The sequence below is a fragment of the Acinonyx jubatus genome, chromosome D3, assembly GCF_027475565.1.
Source record: "Acinonyx jubatus isolate Ajub_Pintada_27869175 chromosome D3, VMU_Ajub_asm_v1.0, whole genome shotgun sequence".
Lineage (NCBI taxonomy): Eukaryota > Metazoa > Chordata > Mammalia > Carnivora > Felidae > Acinonyx > Acinonyx jubatus.
The window spans coordinates 55,693,178-55,709,265 of NC_069392.1; the positions used below are offsets into that span (position 1 = coordinate 55,693,178).

Here is a 16,088-nt window from a genome sequence, read left to right on the forward strand (position 1 = left end):
TTCTAGCCTTTTCCGCATGAATTTAAAGTGCTTACTTTACCAAATTAATGATTACCAAATTACTACATAAAATGGGTTTCCTCATAAATCTCTGGTCTGTTCCGTCCATATATATTTTTATTTCTGTTATCAACATCATACTCTTCTACCTTCAGTGCCTTCACAGTCTGTGCACAATACCTCCATTACTGTTTTCCCTTCAAAACTGTCAAAATTCACAAAACAAAAATTAAAAATGGCCTTGGCTGTTCCTCCACATTTACTTTTCCCAATGACCTCTAGATTTAGAGGTCTTTTTTTTTTTTAAACCTTTTTATGTTTATTCATTTTTGAAAGACAGAGGGAGACAGAGCACAAGCAGGGGTGGGGTGGAGAGAGGGGGACACAGAATCTGAAGCAGGCTCCAGGCTCCAAGCTGTCAGCACAGAGCCCGGTACAGGGCTTGAACTCACGAATGGCAAGCTCATGACCTGAGCCGAAGTCAGATGCTCAACCAACTGAGCAACCCAGGTGCCCCTAGATTTAGAGGTCTTATAAAAGACCTTGCCTTGTAAAATGTCTTGTAAAAGAACACATTTCTTATAAACTGCCCTGAACTTATAAATTAATTTGGGGATAACTGGCCTCTTTGCAATACATTTTTACTTAGCAATTTACATACTACTGTGCTGTTTTAAATTTTACAAGTGTGTATTTTAAAACAATAAAAAGTAGAACTGTTTAGCGATTATATTAAAATAAGCTTATTAAAATACTAATACCAGATGCAAACCAGAAAGTATCTTATAATATCTCGGACAAGAAAATACTAGTAAAAATACCAGTAAAACTGATGTGCCCCAGTTCCAATATAAAGACCAGTTTTGTAGGGAACATCTGCTTCCAGGAAGATAAGAGCAGATGTAGTTTTCCCTATTTTTCTTGGAAAGTACAACTATAAATCCTGGGCATTATAAATAAAACAAATATAAGAACAAAAAAGGCAGCAGACAGGCTAGGGACCTTGCAACCCAAAGAACAATACAAAATGAGCTCTCGGGGTTTTCTTTTTGCCTTTATCTCAGATTGGGAGTTGAAAAAGTCAGCAACCCAGAAATCCTAACAGGTGCAGACATAAAGAGTTCCAACACAAACCTTCTCATTCCAGCCAAAGGACCAAGAAAAGGACAGCCTAGAAAGACAGAAAACTTTTAGACAATAACCAATCTACTCCAGCCAAACATGACAGGGGAAAACCAAAAACACAAAACAGTGCCCCACTCACATCCATATCAGCAAAGGCTAAGTAGGAAACCAAGCTGTGATATAGAGACTAACACCTCTCAAGAGTGGTGTCAGAGAAGGCAAAGTTAGAAAGGCCTGGACTTCCACCCTTACCCAGCGGTAAGAAGGCACTCCCCCTGGGATGTGCCAGTGAAGAGTCAGGATTTTCACCATGGCCCAGCAATACTAACACCACACATTCCTAACCCCTTACTCTGTGGTGTCAGCCAAACTCACTTGCACTCAGCAGTAACAAAGAGTAGCTAACCTTCCCCTGATGGGTTAATATCATAGAAATCCAGATAAAACAGGATTAAATAAAGTCCAGAGTTTCAAAACATAATACATACAAAAAATTATGAATCGGGGCACCTGAGTGGCTCAGTCGGTTAAGTGTCTGACTCTTGATTTTGGCCTAGGTCATGATCTCACACTTGTGAGATCCAGCCCTGAGTTGGGCTCCAAGTTGGGCATGGAGCCTGTTTGAGATTCTCCCTCTCTCCCTCTCTCTCCCCTTCCTCCACTCCTCCTATTTGCACAGGCACGCGCTCTCTCTCAAAAAGAAAAGTATGAATCAATCAAATATCACTCATTATACCAAGAACCAGGGGGATGTGAAACTGAATGGAAAAGGTCAATCAATAGATGCTAACGCCACAATGACAAAGGTATGAGAATTATTTTAAGGTATCCATCATAAGAACACTTCAATTAACATATGCAAATAAACTGAAAAGATATCGTACCAAAATTTGTGGGATAAAGCGGAAGCAGGGCTGAGAAACTTTTAGCACTAAATGCATATAATGGAAAAAATGAACAAGTCCCAAATCACTAATCTAAACTCTCACCTCAAAAACACAGAATAATAAGAGCAAAATTAACCCAAGGAAACAGAATGGGGAAATAAAAGTAAAAGCAGAAATTAATGAAACCGAAAAGAAAAATAGAGGGAAAAAAAATATCAGTGAAACAAAGAGCTATTTTCTCCACCAGTTTTATTGAGATTTAATTGACATACATCATTGTACATCAAGTTTAAGGTGTGTAGCACAATGGATGGACTTGTACTGTGAAATGCTTACTACAATAAGTTTTAACATCCATCATCACATACGGTTGCAAAAAAAATATTTTTTTCCATAGGATGAGAACTCTTAGGATTTACTCTTAATAACTTTGATTTATATAACACAGCAAGGTTAATTACAGCCACCATGTTGTACATTATATCCCTAGTACTTATTTACCTTGTAACTGGAAGTTTATACCTATCTCCTTACAATGCCCCTTCCCACATTCCCACCTCTGGTAACCACGCCCCAATTGATCTCTTTTTGCTGAATCTGGGTTTGTTTGTTAACGTATAAATAAGATCATATAGTATTTGTCTTTCTCTGACTTATCTCACTTAGCATAAAGCCCTCCAGGTCCATCCATGTTACAAGTGGCAGCATTTCCTCATTTTTTATGGATGAATAATATTCCATTGTGTATATATAAAACAATTTCTTTATCCATTCATCTGATGATAAACACTTAGGTAGTTTCCTTGTCTTGGCGATTGTAAATAATGCTGATATTATTAACATGGGGGTGCAGACAGCTTTTCAAGTTGGCATTTTCATTTCCTTTGGATATATTCCAGAAGGGGAACTGCTGTGTCATATGGCAGTTTTATTTTTTAAGTTTTAAATCTATTTTAATTTTCTTTCAAAAAAATTTTTTAACGTTTATTTTTGAGAAAAAGAAAGTGCGCGCAGGAGAGGGGCAGAGAGAGAAGGAGACACAGAATCTGAAGCAGACTCCAGGCTCTGAGCTTTCAGGACAAAGCCCGATGAGGGACTTGAACTCATGAGTGGTGAGATAATGACCTGAGCTGAAGTCAGGTGCTTAACCAACTGAGCCACCCAGGCACCCCTCCAATTTTAATTATTTAATTTATTTTTAATTCCATAGTAACTGTACCAGATTATAATCCCACCAACAGGGCACAAGGGTTCCCTTTCCTCCACATCCTCTCCATCATTTCTCTCTTTTTGATGATGGACATTCTAACAAGTGTAAGGTGATATCTCATTGTGGTTTTGAGTTGCATTTTCCTAATGATTAGTAATGTTGAGCATCAAAGAGCTGCTTCCTTGAAAATATGAATTCAAATGATAAACTTCTACCAAGAATGACAAGGAAAAAAGGGAAAACACAAATTTTCAATACAAGGATTACCACTGGTATTGAAAGGACAATTAGGATAATAAGGGCAAACAATGAAAAACCCCGGACACATAAATTTGACACTTAGAAAAAATGGACTATAGTTCCTCAAGTAAAACACAAACCACTGCAAACTCACCAAATACATGAATATACAGAAAATATACAGAAAACCAAATATATGAATATACAGAAAATATACAGAAAACCTAAACAGCCCTGTAACAATAAAATTGAATATGCAATTTTTAAACTCCCAAAAAAGAACTCTCCAGATCCAGATAGTTTCTGCCAAATAATTCTACCAAGCATTTAAAGAAGAATTTTAAAAATCCTACACCTCTTCCAGAAAACAGGGGAACAAACCTCAATTCATTTTATGAAGTCAGTGCTACTCTGATTTCAAAACAAGACACACATGTGCATGCGCACGCACGTGCGCACGCGCACACACACACACACACACACACACACACTATAGACCAACAGTCCTCCTGAATACAGATGTAAATACCCTTAACAAAATTAAGCAAACAGAATTCAGCTATATATATATGTAAACAATTAACAACCACAAACAAGTAGGATCTATTGTAGGGATGCACAGCTGGTTCAAGATTTGAAAACTGATCAACATAATACACCATATTAACAGGCGAAAGAAAAAAATCACATGATCAAATTGATGCAAAAAAGGCTTTTGACAAATTTCATCAACATTTTATTTTAGTATCTCTCAAAAACCAGGAACAGAGAGGAAGTTCCTCAACTTGATACAGAATCTAAAAATAAAACTACAGCTAACACTATATGTAATGGTGAAAACACTGCTTACCCACTAAGGAAAAAGACAAGGATGTCCACTCATCATTCTTATTCAACACTGTGCCTGACATGCCAGCAAGTTCAATAAGGTAAGAAAAAGAAAAAAACACAGCGGTCAAAGATGAAAAAATAAAACCATACCCATTTGCAGATGACATGACTGTCTACACAGAAAATCCCAAGGAAACCTACCAAAAAACTCCTACAACTAATAAGTATGTTCAGCAAGGTCACACAAAACAAGATAAATACTTTTTTTAAAGCTTATTTATTTTTGGAAAAGAGAAAGAGTGCACACGCAAGTGGGGTAGGGTCAGAGAAATAGAGAATCCCAAGCAGGCTCTGCACAGATAGTAAAGAAAGGGGAAGATATGCCATGCTTATAGATTGGAAGACTCAGAGTAATAAAGGTCAATTCTCCTTACACTGGTATACAAGATTAAAGAACCCTTATCAAAATCCCATCAAAATAATTTTTATTGATATAGACAAGAATATTTTAAAGTCTATATGGAAGAACAAAGGAACTAGAATAGCTATAATAATTTTGAAAAATATAGAAGAAATAAGTTTATTCAATTTCAAGATTTATTACATAGTTATAATAAAGACTATGTGTGGTATTTATTGGTACAGGGAAAGACACATGGATCAATAGAGAACCCAGAAAAAGACGCATACAAATAAGCCCAAATCAATTTTAACAAAGATGCAGAAGTAATTCAATGAAAGAAAGACAGCCTTTGAACAAACTGTACTGGAGATTCTGAACATCCACATACAAAAACTGAACCTTGACCTAAATTTCACCCCTTCCACAAAAATCGACTGAAAAGGCATCATGGACTTAAATGTAAAACTATATAAACATTTTAGAACAAAATGTAGAAGAAATCTTCAAAATACAGGGCCAAGCAAAGCTCTTAAACTTGTTATCAAAAGCAAAATTCAGGGGCGCCTGGATAGCTCAGCTGGTTAAGCATCTGACTTGGTTTCTGTTCTGGTCATGATCTCATGGTTTGTGGGTTTGAGACCCACATGGGGCTCTGTGGTGACAGCGTGGAGCCTGCTTGAGAGTCTCTGTCTCCCTCTCTCTGCCCCTTCCCTGCTGAGAAAAGGTCTAGGATGGATGATGATGCCAGTTGCAAAACAATGTTAAAATACACAGTGCCACTGAACTGCACATTTAAAAAATGGTTAAAATGGTAAATGTATATTATATATAACCTACCGCACAAAAAACCAAGAAAAAACATTAAAACATTAAATTTTATGTTACATATACTTTACCACAATAAAGAAATGTGCACGTGTGTGCACACACACAGAGTCATGCACTCAAGGGTCAAGATACAACAAAATTAGTAGCGTGCGCTGCTTTGATAAGCAGTCAGGAAAGTGATATATTTTTCAGCTGTGAATGTCATGTGAAAGGTACAATGAATTTCAGTAGAATGGTCCCTCTACCTTTATTAATATTTAGGCACTAACCGTTTTCATCCACACCTGCTTTTTACACTGACGTCAACACAGTCAAAAGGGGGAAAATATCTTAGAAGTATTACAAAAATAATTTTTACCTTGTGGACTCATACATTCCCTAAAAAGGTCTTGGTGATTCACTGACCACACTTGAAGAACCACTACCCTAAGAACTGATAAATATGGGAAAAGCAGAACAGTATGACAGACTGAAAATGGTGGAAATTTTCCAAGTTTTTCTCATTAAGGGAAATATTCACAACTGGAATTCATTATTTGTCTTAAAATGTTGGAAGTTCCTAAGTCAGGCACTATCTTTAAAAGAAACTGTTTAAAAGCAAAACATTCTTTAATACTCCTTCCAAGATCTAAAAATCTCAGATTCTACACACTTTCCAACATTCATTCAGTAACTCATCACGTATTTTACTTCATGCTAGATTCTGAGGCAACAAAGAAATAGGCTCAGTCCTCTAGCAATAGGAAACTCAACACAGAACCATTAAAATACAGTACAATAAGTAGTATAAGAATAGCAGTAGCAAGTACTTGATGTCAGAGTTGGAGACCCAACAAATTTGAAGAGACCCAACAAACTCCCACTGAAATGGGAGTGTGGAGAGCAGAAAGAAAAAGAATGAAGAAAAATGAACAGAACCTTAGGGTTCTGTGGCACACCATCAATACAACAAACATACACATTACAAGAATCCCAGAAGGGAGGAGGGTGCATAAAGAATATCTAAAGAAACAATGGCCAAAAATGTCCCCAAATCTAGGAAAGACATGAATCTACAAATCCAAAGATCTCAATGAACCCTAAGTAGGATAAACTCAAAGAGACCCACACTGAGACACAGAATCAAACTTTAGGACAAAGAATTATGAAAACAGCAAGAAATGACTCACTTTCACGCACAAAAGAGACTCAATAAGACTGAGTAACAAGGACAGCCAACTTATCAGAAACTATGGAGGCCAAAAGATGCCAATACTGAAAGAAATCTGGCAAAATTATCTTTCAATACAAAGGAGAAAATAAGACATATTAACCTAAACAAAAGCTGAGGGATTTTGTCACTAGCAGATCTGTCCTACAAGAAATGGTAAAGAGACTCCCGCAGGCTGAAATGAAAGGATGTTAGATAGTAACTAGAAGACATATAAATAAAGATCATCAGTAAAGGTAACTATATAATTAAATATAAAAGCCAGTATTAATTGATGTTTTAATCTGTAACCCTCTTTTTGTTTCCTATATGACTTAAAAGACAAATATATAAAACAGCAATTTTAAGTCTTTTAATGGGCACACAACTTACAAAGATGTAACTTGTGACAGTAATAACAAAGGGGGGGGGGGGAGACAGCTCTATAGGAACAGTTTTTGTAGGCTATTGAAGAAAAGTTACTATCAATTCAAACTAGATTATTATAAATTTAGGATGTTAACTGGAATTTTTATTCCCAAAAAAGGATTAGGGACTATAAATGGACAACTAACTCTTCCTGGGGACTAGGGGAAGCTGCAGAGAGGAGTAGGTAGACACCAGAGCTTAGAGGCTAGGAGACAGAGTAGAAATAGAAACAGAGTATATAAAAGCAGAGAGACACATAAAAGTGCAAGGTGTTTATATGACTTTTTTCTTTTAGGAAATTACATAACAAAATTAACCACATTAAAGTATCTAATTCAGCAGCAGTTAGTGCATTCATAAAGTTCCACAACCATCACCTATACAGTATTTAGTTCCAAAACATTTTTGTCATGCCCCCAGATGACCTCATACCCATTAAAGTCATCCATTTTCCATTCCTCCCCTCCTCCCAGCTCCTGACAACCACTTTCTATCTCTGTGGATTTATCTCTTCTGAATATTTCATATGAATACAATCATAAAATGTTACCTTTTGTCTCTGGTTTCTTTCACTTAACATGTTTTTGAGGTTCATTCACACTGTGGCAGAATTAGCCCTTCATTCCTTTTTTATTTACTGGCTGAATACTATCCTACTGCATGAATTCCACTGCACCATATAAATTCATTCATCCATTGATGGACATTCAGGTTGTTCCACCTTTTGGTACTCTGAATAGCACTGCTATAAGCAGTCTTGTAAAATATATGTTTGAATCCTTGAATATTTCAACTCTTTGAACATATACCTAAAAGTGGAATTACTGGGTCATATGGTAATTCTATGCTAACACTGGTAAGGAGGACAAGCAGATGGCTAAAGAGACTAAACACAAGGAAATTAGATGGGAGGCTATTGCAAGGGTGTTAGTGAAAGATGAGGACTTGGGCAGTAGAGATAGTGCTAAAATAGCAACAAAATAGCTCAAGGTGAGGCACGTGTGGAAAGGGGCCAAGCCAAACTTAAAGTTCTGAGCTTAGGCAACTGGTGGACAGTAATGTCTTTCACTGGAACAGGAAAGCCCGCCCCCCCCGCCCCCCCGCAAAAAAACAAAACAAAACAAAACCAAAAAAACAGTGGGATGAGAGTGGGGAAAGATAACATAAAGGGTTGTTTTGTGCAAGGTGAGTTTGTAGTGCTCAAGAAATACCATTCAGTAACATTGAAATGGGCTAAAAAAAGGGATCACTAAGTGTGATCAGCATATTGATGTTTCTACCATCACTTAACATCTAAAGTACCAAATTATAAACACATAAAATGAAATTATTTTTAGTCATGAAGAGTTTTCTATGTGCTATATGTTAGTTATAGCATATCAACTGCTTTTTAAAAATTCTCAAACAGGGACTTATTTGGATTAAATCCACAATTAATATAGTTGATTTACTAACGAAATCGTAGTAAATCCAGATAAAGCTGCTATGTTATAAGGGTTCTCCAGAGAAACATAACCAATAAAATATGTGTGTATATACATATAAAGAGATTATAATATTAAAAGGAAGTAGCTTATAAGATTATAGACGCTGACAAGTCCCAAGATCTGCAGCTAGGTCCCGTGGGTCCCGTGGGTCCCGTGGGTCCCGTCTGCAAGCAGCTCCAGACCCAGGAAGAGTCCATGTTTCAGTGTGAGTCCAAAGGCAAGAAAGAACAGTCAGGCAGGAAGAGTTCCCTCTTACTTACAGGAAGGTCAGCCTTTTTTAATTCAGGCCTCCAAATGACAGAGGTCAACTCACATTAAAGGAGGGCAATCTGCTTTACTCAGTCTATACATTCAAATGTTAAATTTCCAGAAATTACTTCACAAACATACTGTATGACCCAATATCTAGCTGCCTCGTGGCCCAGTCGGCATGCCACATAAAATTAACCATCATTAAGTGCTGTTAAAGATAATAATTCATGATACTCTGCTAAGAAAACTGAATTTTCTGATAAGCAAAATACGGTCCTTGACTACCCAAATAAATTTGTTATTTTAAAAAGTAATATATAAAACAGAATACAGTACACAGTACGATTTGCACAAATACTAATGAAACAAACACTGGTGAGTAGATGAGGATTTTAAGTCACGCTCTTGAAGCAGAATGATGTTCCCTGAGCTAGACCAAAGCATGCCATCACAAAAATCAACTAAGGCAAGCCATTTTCTCAATTTACAAAAAATATTTTTTCAGTTTTAAGTCTTTCTGTGTAATGTGGCTTAATCCTTTGACACATCCTTCTGTTAGTCTGTACTAGAATTAAACAAGATACATTTAGCACAAAGTTATTCTAAAGTTAAGGGTGCACTGCACAATAGTCTTTACAAACCTTTATAAAATATCAAGAACTGATATATAAACAAGCTTGAGAACCACTTATTTAAAGAATTACAATAAATACATTTAGAGTAAGACAGCATGATTCTCAGCCTAAGATGATTTACCATTAAAAAGATGTGAATTCTCTTTAAGCTAATATATAAACTGAAAAGGTCATGATCTCACAGTTTGTGAGTTCGAGCCCCGCACCAGGCTCTGTGCTGACTTGTAGTCTGGAGCCTGCTTCACATTCTGTCTCTCTCTCTCTCTCTGCCCTTCCTCCACTCATGCTCGCTCTCTCTCTCTCTCTCTCTCAAAAATAAATAAACATTAAAAAAAATGGTACAATACACTAATGCCTAACCATTTCTATCATGGTCTCTCTCTTTTTTTTTTTTTAATGAAATTACTCTTTTAAAAAAAATTTTTTTTAACATTTATTCATATTTTGAGAGACAGAGCATGAGTGGGGGGGGGGGGGGGGGGCAGAGAGAGAGGGAGACAGAATCCAAAGAAGGCTCCAGGCTCTGAACTGACAGCACAGAGCCTGACCGCGGGGCTCGAACTCACAGACCGTGAGATCATGACCTGAGCCGAAGTCGGACGCCTCATTGACTGAGCCAACAAGGGGGCCCCTCTATTATGGTCTCTTAAGTCAGCTGAAACCATTAAGAAAAACACTAGAATATTTAGTAACAAAAATTAATATATAAATATTAATATTAAAAACAGACCCATCCTATATGTTCATCAATAAAGAAACAGTTATAAATTTTGGTGCATCCAAAAAACAGAATACAATGCAGTAATTTTTTTTTAATGAAGCAACACCATTTTTATCAATATGCAACAATCTGAAAGATATATTAAAAGGAAGAAAAGCAAAGCAAAGTCTACATGTTGGTCTATGTAATACTCTACCATTTGTCTAAACAAGAAAGAAAAAAATTATATATAGGACTGTATATACATAGAAAATTCTGGAAAAATATATAAACTGTTAAATTGATTCTAGGTGGGGAAAATCTGTGGGTAAAGAAGAGAAGAATAATGGGAAGGAGTCTTACCCCTCTTTATAACCTTTTTTCGCTTTTGAATTTTACATTATGTGCATGTTATTACTAAGATATATCTGTGTATTTTTTAATACACCTGGAAAGTCCAAGCATCTAATGTAAGCAAAGTAAAATTTTTACTTAATTTCTCAGTTATTAAAGAAGGGACTAAGGAAAAATTATAAAAAGAAGATTATAGGTACCTGAGAGCAGCCAAGAGTTATGCTACAGAACCAAAAATGACCAAATGACCTAGAAGACAGCAAGGTAACTAAATAATTCATTATAATCCTCCTAACGCATTTTATAAACATAAAAATTTCAAATATCTTAGGGGCACATGGGTGGCTCAGTCCGTTAAGTGTCCAACTCTTGATTGCAGCTCAGGTCACGATCTCACAATTTGTGAGATCAAGCCCCGAGTCCAGTTCCATACTGAGCATGGAGCCTGCTTGAGATTCTCTCTCTCTCAAAATAAATAAACATTAAAAAATATGTATCTTAGGGGTGCTTGGGTGGCTCAGTCGGTTAAGTGTCCAACTTCAGCTCAGGTCATGATCTCATGGTTTGTGACTTCTAGCCCCGTGTCGGGCTCTGTGCTGACAGCTCAAAGCCTGGGGCCCACTTCAGATTCTGTGTCTCCCTCTGTTTGCCCCTCCACTGCTTGCACTTACTCTCACATTGTCTCAAAAATAAATAAACATAAAAAAAATTAAAAAATTAAAAAAAAAAAGAGATACAAAGATTTGCAAAAATGTAAATCACTCCAATTAATATTTTTAGGAAATCGTTATCTTTTACTAAATGTTATTTTACATTAACATGAAATCAATTTGGGGCGTCTGGGTGGCTCAGTCGGTTAGGTGTCCAACTTCAGCTCAGGTCATGATCTCACAGTTCATAAGTTCGAGCCCTGTGTCGGGCTCTGTGCCGACATCTCAGAGCCTGGAGCCTGTTTCGTATTCTGTGTGTGTGTGTCTCTCTCTGCCCTTCCCTTCCCCTCTTTCAAAAAATAAAAAAAAAACATTTTAAAAAAATGTAAAAATGGGCAAGAATCTGAACAAACATTTCTCCAAAGTCAACATACAAATAGCCTTAAGCACATGTAAATGTGCTCAATATCCTTAGCCATCAGGAAAATACATATGAAAACCACAATCATACTTTACAACCCAATAGGATGGCTACAAAAAAGACAGGTAATACAAGTGCTGACAAAGGTGTAGAAAAATTGGATCCTCATACACTGCTGGTAGGAGTATATGAAGCAGTCACTGTGGAAAAGTCTGGCAGTTCCTCAGAAGGTTAAACATAGAGTTTCTGTATGACCTAGCAATTCCACCCATAGGTATATATTCAAAAAAAATGAAAAAACATTCACACAAAAACCTGTATGCAAATGTTCATAGCAATATTACTCATAATAGCAAAAAACAGAAATAACCAAATGTCTTATCAACTGATGAATGGATAAATCCATACAATGGATTATTATTTGGCCATGAAAAGGAATTAAAAATGCTACAACACAGATGAGCCTGGAAAACATTATACTAATCAAAGGAAATCAAGCACAAAGGATGACATGTTGTATACTTCCACTATGTGAAATGCTAAGAATAGGCAAATCTATAGACAACACAAACTAATGGATGCCTAAGGCTAGGGAAAGTGGAGGGGTTTGGGGGATAATGGCTAAAAGGCATAGAGTTTCTTTCTGGGTGATGAAAATGTTTTAAAATTGACTATGGTGGTGGTCTCACCATACACTAAAAACCACTGAACTATACACTTTAAATGAGTGATTGTATGATACGTTAATTATATCTCAATAAAGCAGTCAGAAAACAACAAAATCCTTACGTTTTTTGGTTATGCTCTAACACATTTCTCAGGGAAAATATGGCTACTTTATAGTCTTCATAAAGGCCTTGGGATATATACCTGCAAACAGAAATTCTTTTTTTGTCCCCACCCCAGAAATTCTTTAAAAGAGGCAAAAATAAGGAAGGTGGAACAAAAAAGGAAATCTTCATAACTGGATAATTACCATGTGTGACATTACCATTTTACCTGATTCTTATATTTTGAACAGTAATTTTTCCTACCCATGTCACATTTATCTTCTTTAATCACTTCAAGAAACTAAAGAATGCCAAGCTTAATACAAAATGTTCTACTGATTTTACTTATTGATTTCTTTATTTCAAATTTGACCAATTCCTTTTATAAATATTTATTTTATAGAGATTATGTGAGGATTCACAGTATCACAGTAAGATGGCTAAAACAATGCTGATATTCAGTTAACTATTCCCCTTGTCATTATGCTACAGGCCATGGAGGATCCTAAAGCTGATGAGGAGGGACGCTGCGGTGGCTCAGTCAGTTAAGAGTCCAACTTTGGCTCAGATCATGATTCCTCACTTCATCAGTTTGAGTCCCACGTCAGGCTCTGTGCTAACAGCTCAGAGCCTGGAGACTATTTTGAAATCTGTGTGTCCCTCTCTCTCTCTCTGCCCCTCCCCAACTTGCGCGCATGCGTGCGCACACAAACTCTCTCTCTCTCTCTCTCTCTCTCTCAAAAATAAACACTAAAAAAAATAAAGTTGATGAGCAAAACACTGCAAAGGTGGGGGAACACAAAGGCTCTACCCTGCAAAGGTACAGTCATGTCAAGGAAAGGAAACTTCTGGCAGATAATGCAAAACCAAACAAAACTGCAGCAGCAGCAGCATGATCATCACCACCATTACCATCATCACCCAATACCACTCGCCTCCTACAGTATCTATTTATATGCCTTCAATTTTTTTTTAATTATAAATCGTTTAAACATATGGAAATAACCCCAAGCCCAGTTAATAGCACATCTTATCATTTTCCCCCAGGTATCAAATGATTAAAAAAAATATGAAATGTAAGACACCACAGATCCATTTTCACTTCCTCTCTCCCTTATGGTAAGCACTGTCTTGCAACGTGATGTTAATCATCACTATGCATGTTTTTCTAACTGTAACTACAGGTATCTGCGAACAAAGCAGAGTATTGTTCCTGCATGTTTTCAAACTTTACCAGATGGCATACTGGTCTGCACCTTGCTTTCTTAGCTCAACATTTTCCTTGTTTGTTGTTTTTTTAATTCAGTGATGTTGTTTCATGGAGCTCTAGTCTGTTCACGAAAACTGCTGGTCGGTATTATATTCCATGAATGTTTCAATATATTCGCCCACAGCTGTTTCTAATTTTGTTACTAAGAAGCTACAATAAACATGACTCCTTGAGGACATGTATTAGTTTCTAAGACACATTCCTAGAAGAACTGCTAGGTCAAAGGATATATACCTTCAACTTCATTAGGAAGTCATGGAGTTTATCTCCTTTTTACACTTCAACCAGTAGTGTAGGAGAGTTCCTGTTTCTCCCCGTCTTCACCAATTCTTTTTTTTTTCATCTTCACCAATTCTTGCAAACTGAAGGGTATAAAGTGGTACCTCATTGGTTTATTCTTTCCTGATCAGTAAGATTAAGTATCATTCATTGGCCTTTCAGGTTTCCGCTCATGGGGCACCTTTAATAGTACTGCCATTTTTCTATTGCTTTGTGGTAGTTCTCTTAAGATAGTCTGGGTACCAATCCTTTATTGATTATGTGTTTCTGATACTCTTCCCTAACCCCAAAAAAGTATAAGCCTTTTGCTTATTTCGAAATCTAGTAAAGTATAGGAGCAAAGACAACTACTTCCTTCTCAGAGTTCAGCTATTTTCCAGACCTTTTTATCTGCTTCTCAAACCTTTCTGGTCACTCACAGAAGATGAATTCCTCCCTGAGCACCAATACAGAGACACACATATGAACTGAAAAACCTCACTCCAAGGTCCATTTCTCTTAAGAGATTAACCACAAGCAAATAGACAAGAAAAGGACAGTTTGTTTCCATTCCCTGTAGCCAATGCCACATTTTAGCTCTCATATTAATACATCACATCATACAGCTTTCATATAGGTCAGTAAACAAGCATCCATTTTGATTAATAATGGCTGTTAAAACCCCTAATTAATAAATAACCAGCATATCGATACAGGAGAATGTCTGAAGCAATAACGAGAAGCGCACATTCTTTCTACGCAATGAATTAAGAATTACGGTTAAAACCCAGACTCTAAGCAAATGATTTAGTCTCACTGACAATCAGTTCTTACAGATAAAGTCGCTCTGCAGAAGTGAAATGATTCTGAGTGTTTTAGCGAGAGCAGACTACTGCTCAGAAAAGTTAACTTCATTTACAGGCCTGATGTTTTGCAAAACAAACATGCTGCCCTGAAAGTACATAATCACGGAGCAAGAAAAGACTTTAGATGACTCAATGTAACTCCCTCATTTTCAGGTGAGGCAACCGCAATCCAGAAATTAATAATAAATTCACCGAATGCTAGTCCTCTAAAATCTACAAATTCAGGGTTCCTTCACTGCATCAGGTATGGATGCAATTTCACATTCCCCAATTCTAAAATTCCGATTCCTCTATTAATTTTTCAAGACTGAGTTGATGTGTTATAGAAATGATGGAATTAACTCCCATCCGGACGCCAATCTTTTCCTTTCCACTTCCCTTTTTTCACCCTTACCCTCCATTATAACCCACAGAATGAAAAAGATACCTGACTGCCTGAATTTCTGGCCCTAATTAGAGGCAGAATCCCGAGTTCCTGGCTACGGCCTCTGTGTTAAATCAGAAGGAGTTGTGTTTTGTTTTGATCCTTCATTTCTTATGCAACAATACCTACTAACCGCAGGTTCTGCGGGAAGCGCAGTGCACGCCGCTCCTCCTAGCCGGCGGACCACCGACGCCAGGAAGCCGGGCACGCTGGGTAGGGCGGTGCCGGGCAGCGGGGAGCTGGGGTCGCTGGGGAAGTGGAGCTCGCGGGGAGGGGGGGTCCCGGCGGCACCAGGGAACAGGCCGGGTGGCGGGGCGACTCACCTTTACGCAGCTCCCGCTCCCACACGGTGACGATGGGCCGGGAGTGCTTGCGGTGGTGGATGAGCCACAGGGACAAGGTCTGCACGCTCTGCTGCGAGTTGCTCAACTCCGACAGCTTCTTCTCCAGCGCCGCCTCAGAGAAGGCTGACATCCCTCCGACACCGCGTTCACGCCGTCCCACGCGGTGGGGCTGAGGGGAGGAGAGTTTCGCCGCCCGCGCCGCGGCCTCGCCCCCTCACCCCACCCTTCCCCACGCCCTCACCACTGCTGCCGCCACATCCAAGACCGGCCGCAAACCAGCAAGATGGCGTCCGGCCGGCAGTGACGTCACGGCCGACCCACGCCCCGCCCTCGGAAGAGGCGAGGCCAAGCGGCAGGTCCTCTGAGCGGAAGGGCGGGGCCAAAGCTGGCGCACTGGAGGCATGTGGGGGCGTGCCGCTTCGGCCAGGCTGGGGCGGAGTGGGGTTTGCCCAGTCTGGAACCGTCGTAGGTTAAAACTGTCTGCCAAGAAAGGAGTGATTAAAAATATCTACATA

General features: G+C 38.2%; 1 protein-coding gene across 4 annotated transcripts in view; it reads right to left on the reverse strand.

Annotated features, from left to right (window-relative positions):
* Window positions 1-15,874, reverse strand: part of RPRD1A (regulation of nuclear pre-mRNA domain containing 1A) — a 68,293-nt gene extending 52,419 nt beyond the window's left edge. For 2 of the 4 annotated variants that reach the window (XM_015082334.3, XM_015082333.3), the window contains exon 1: window positions 15,553-15,872. In XM_015082334.3, coding sequence (XP_014937820.1) covers window positions 15,553-15,703 — 151 coding nt within the window. In that variant the 5' untranslated portion in view covers window positions 15,704-15,872. Of the gene's footprint in view, window positions 1-15,552 lie in introns of all 4 variants that reach the window. The other 2 variants (XM_015082336.3, XM_015082335.3) reach the window with 2 other exon arrangements.
* Between the last annotated feature and the right edge of the window lie 214 nt (window positions 15,875-16,088).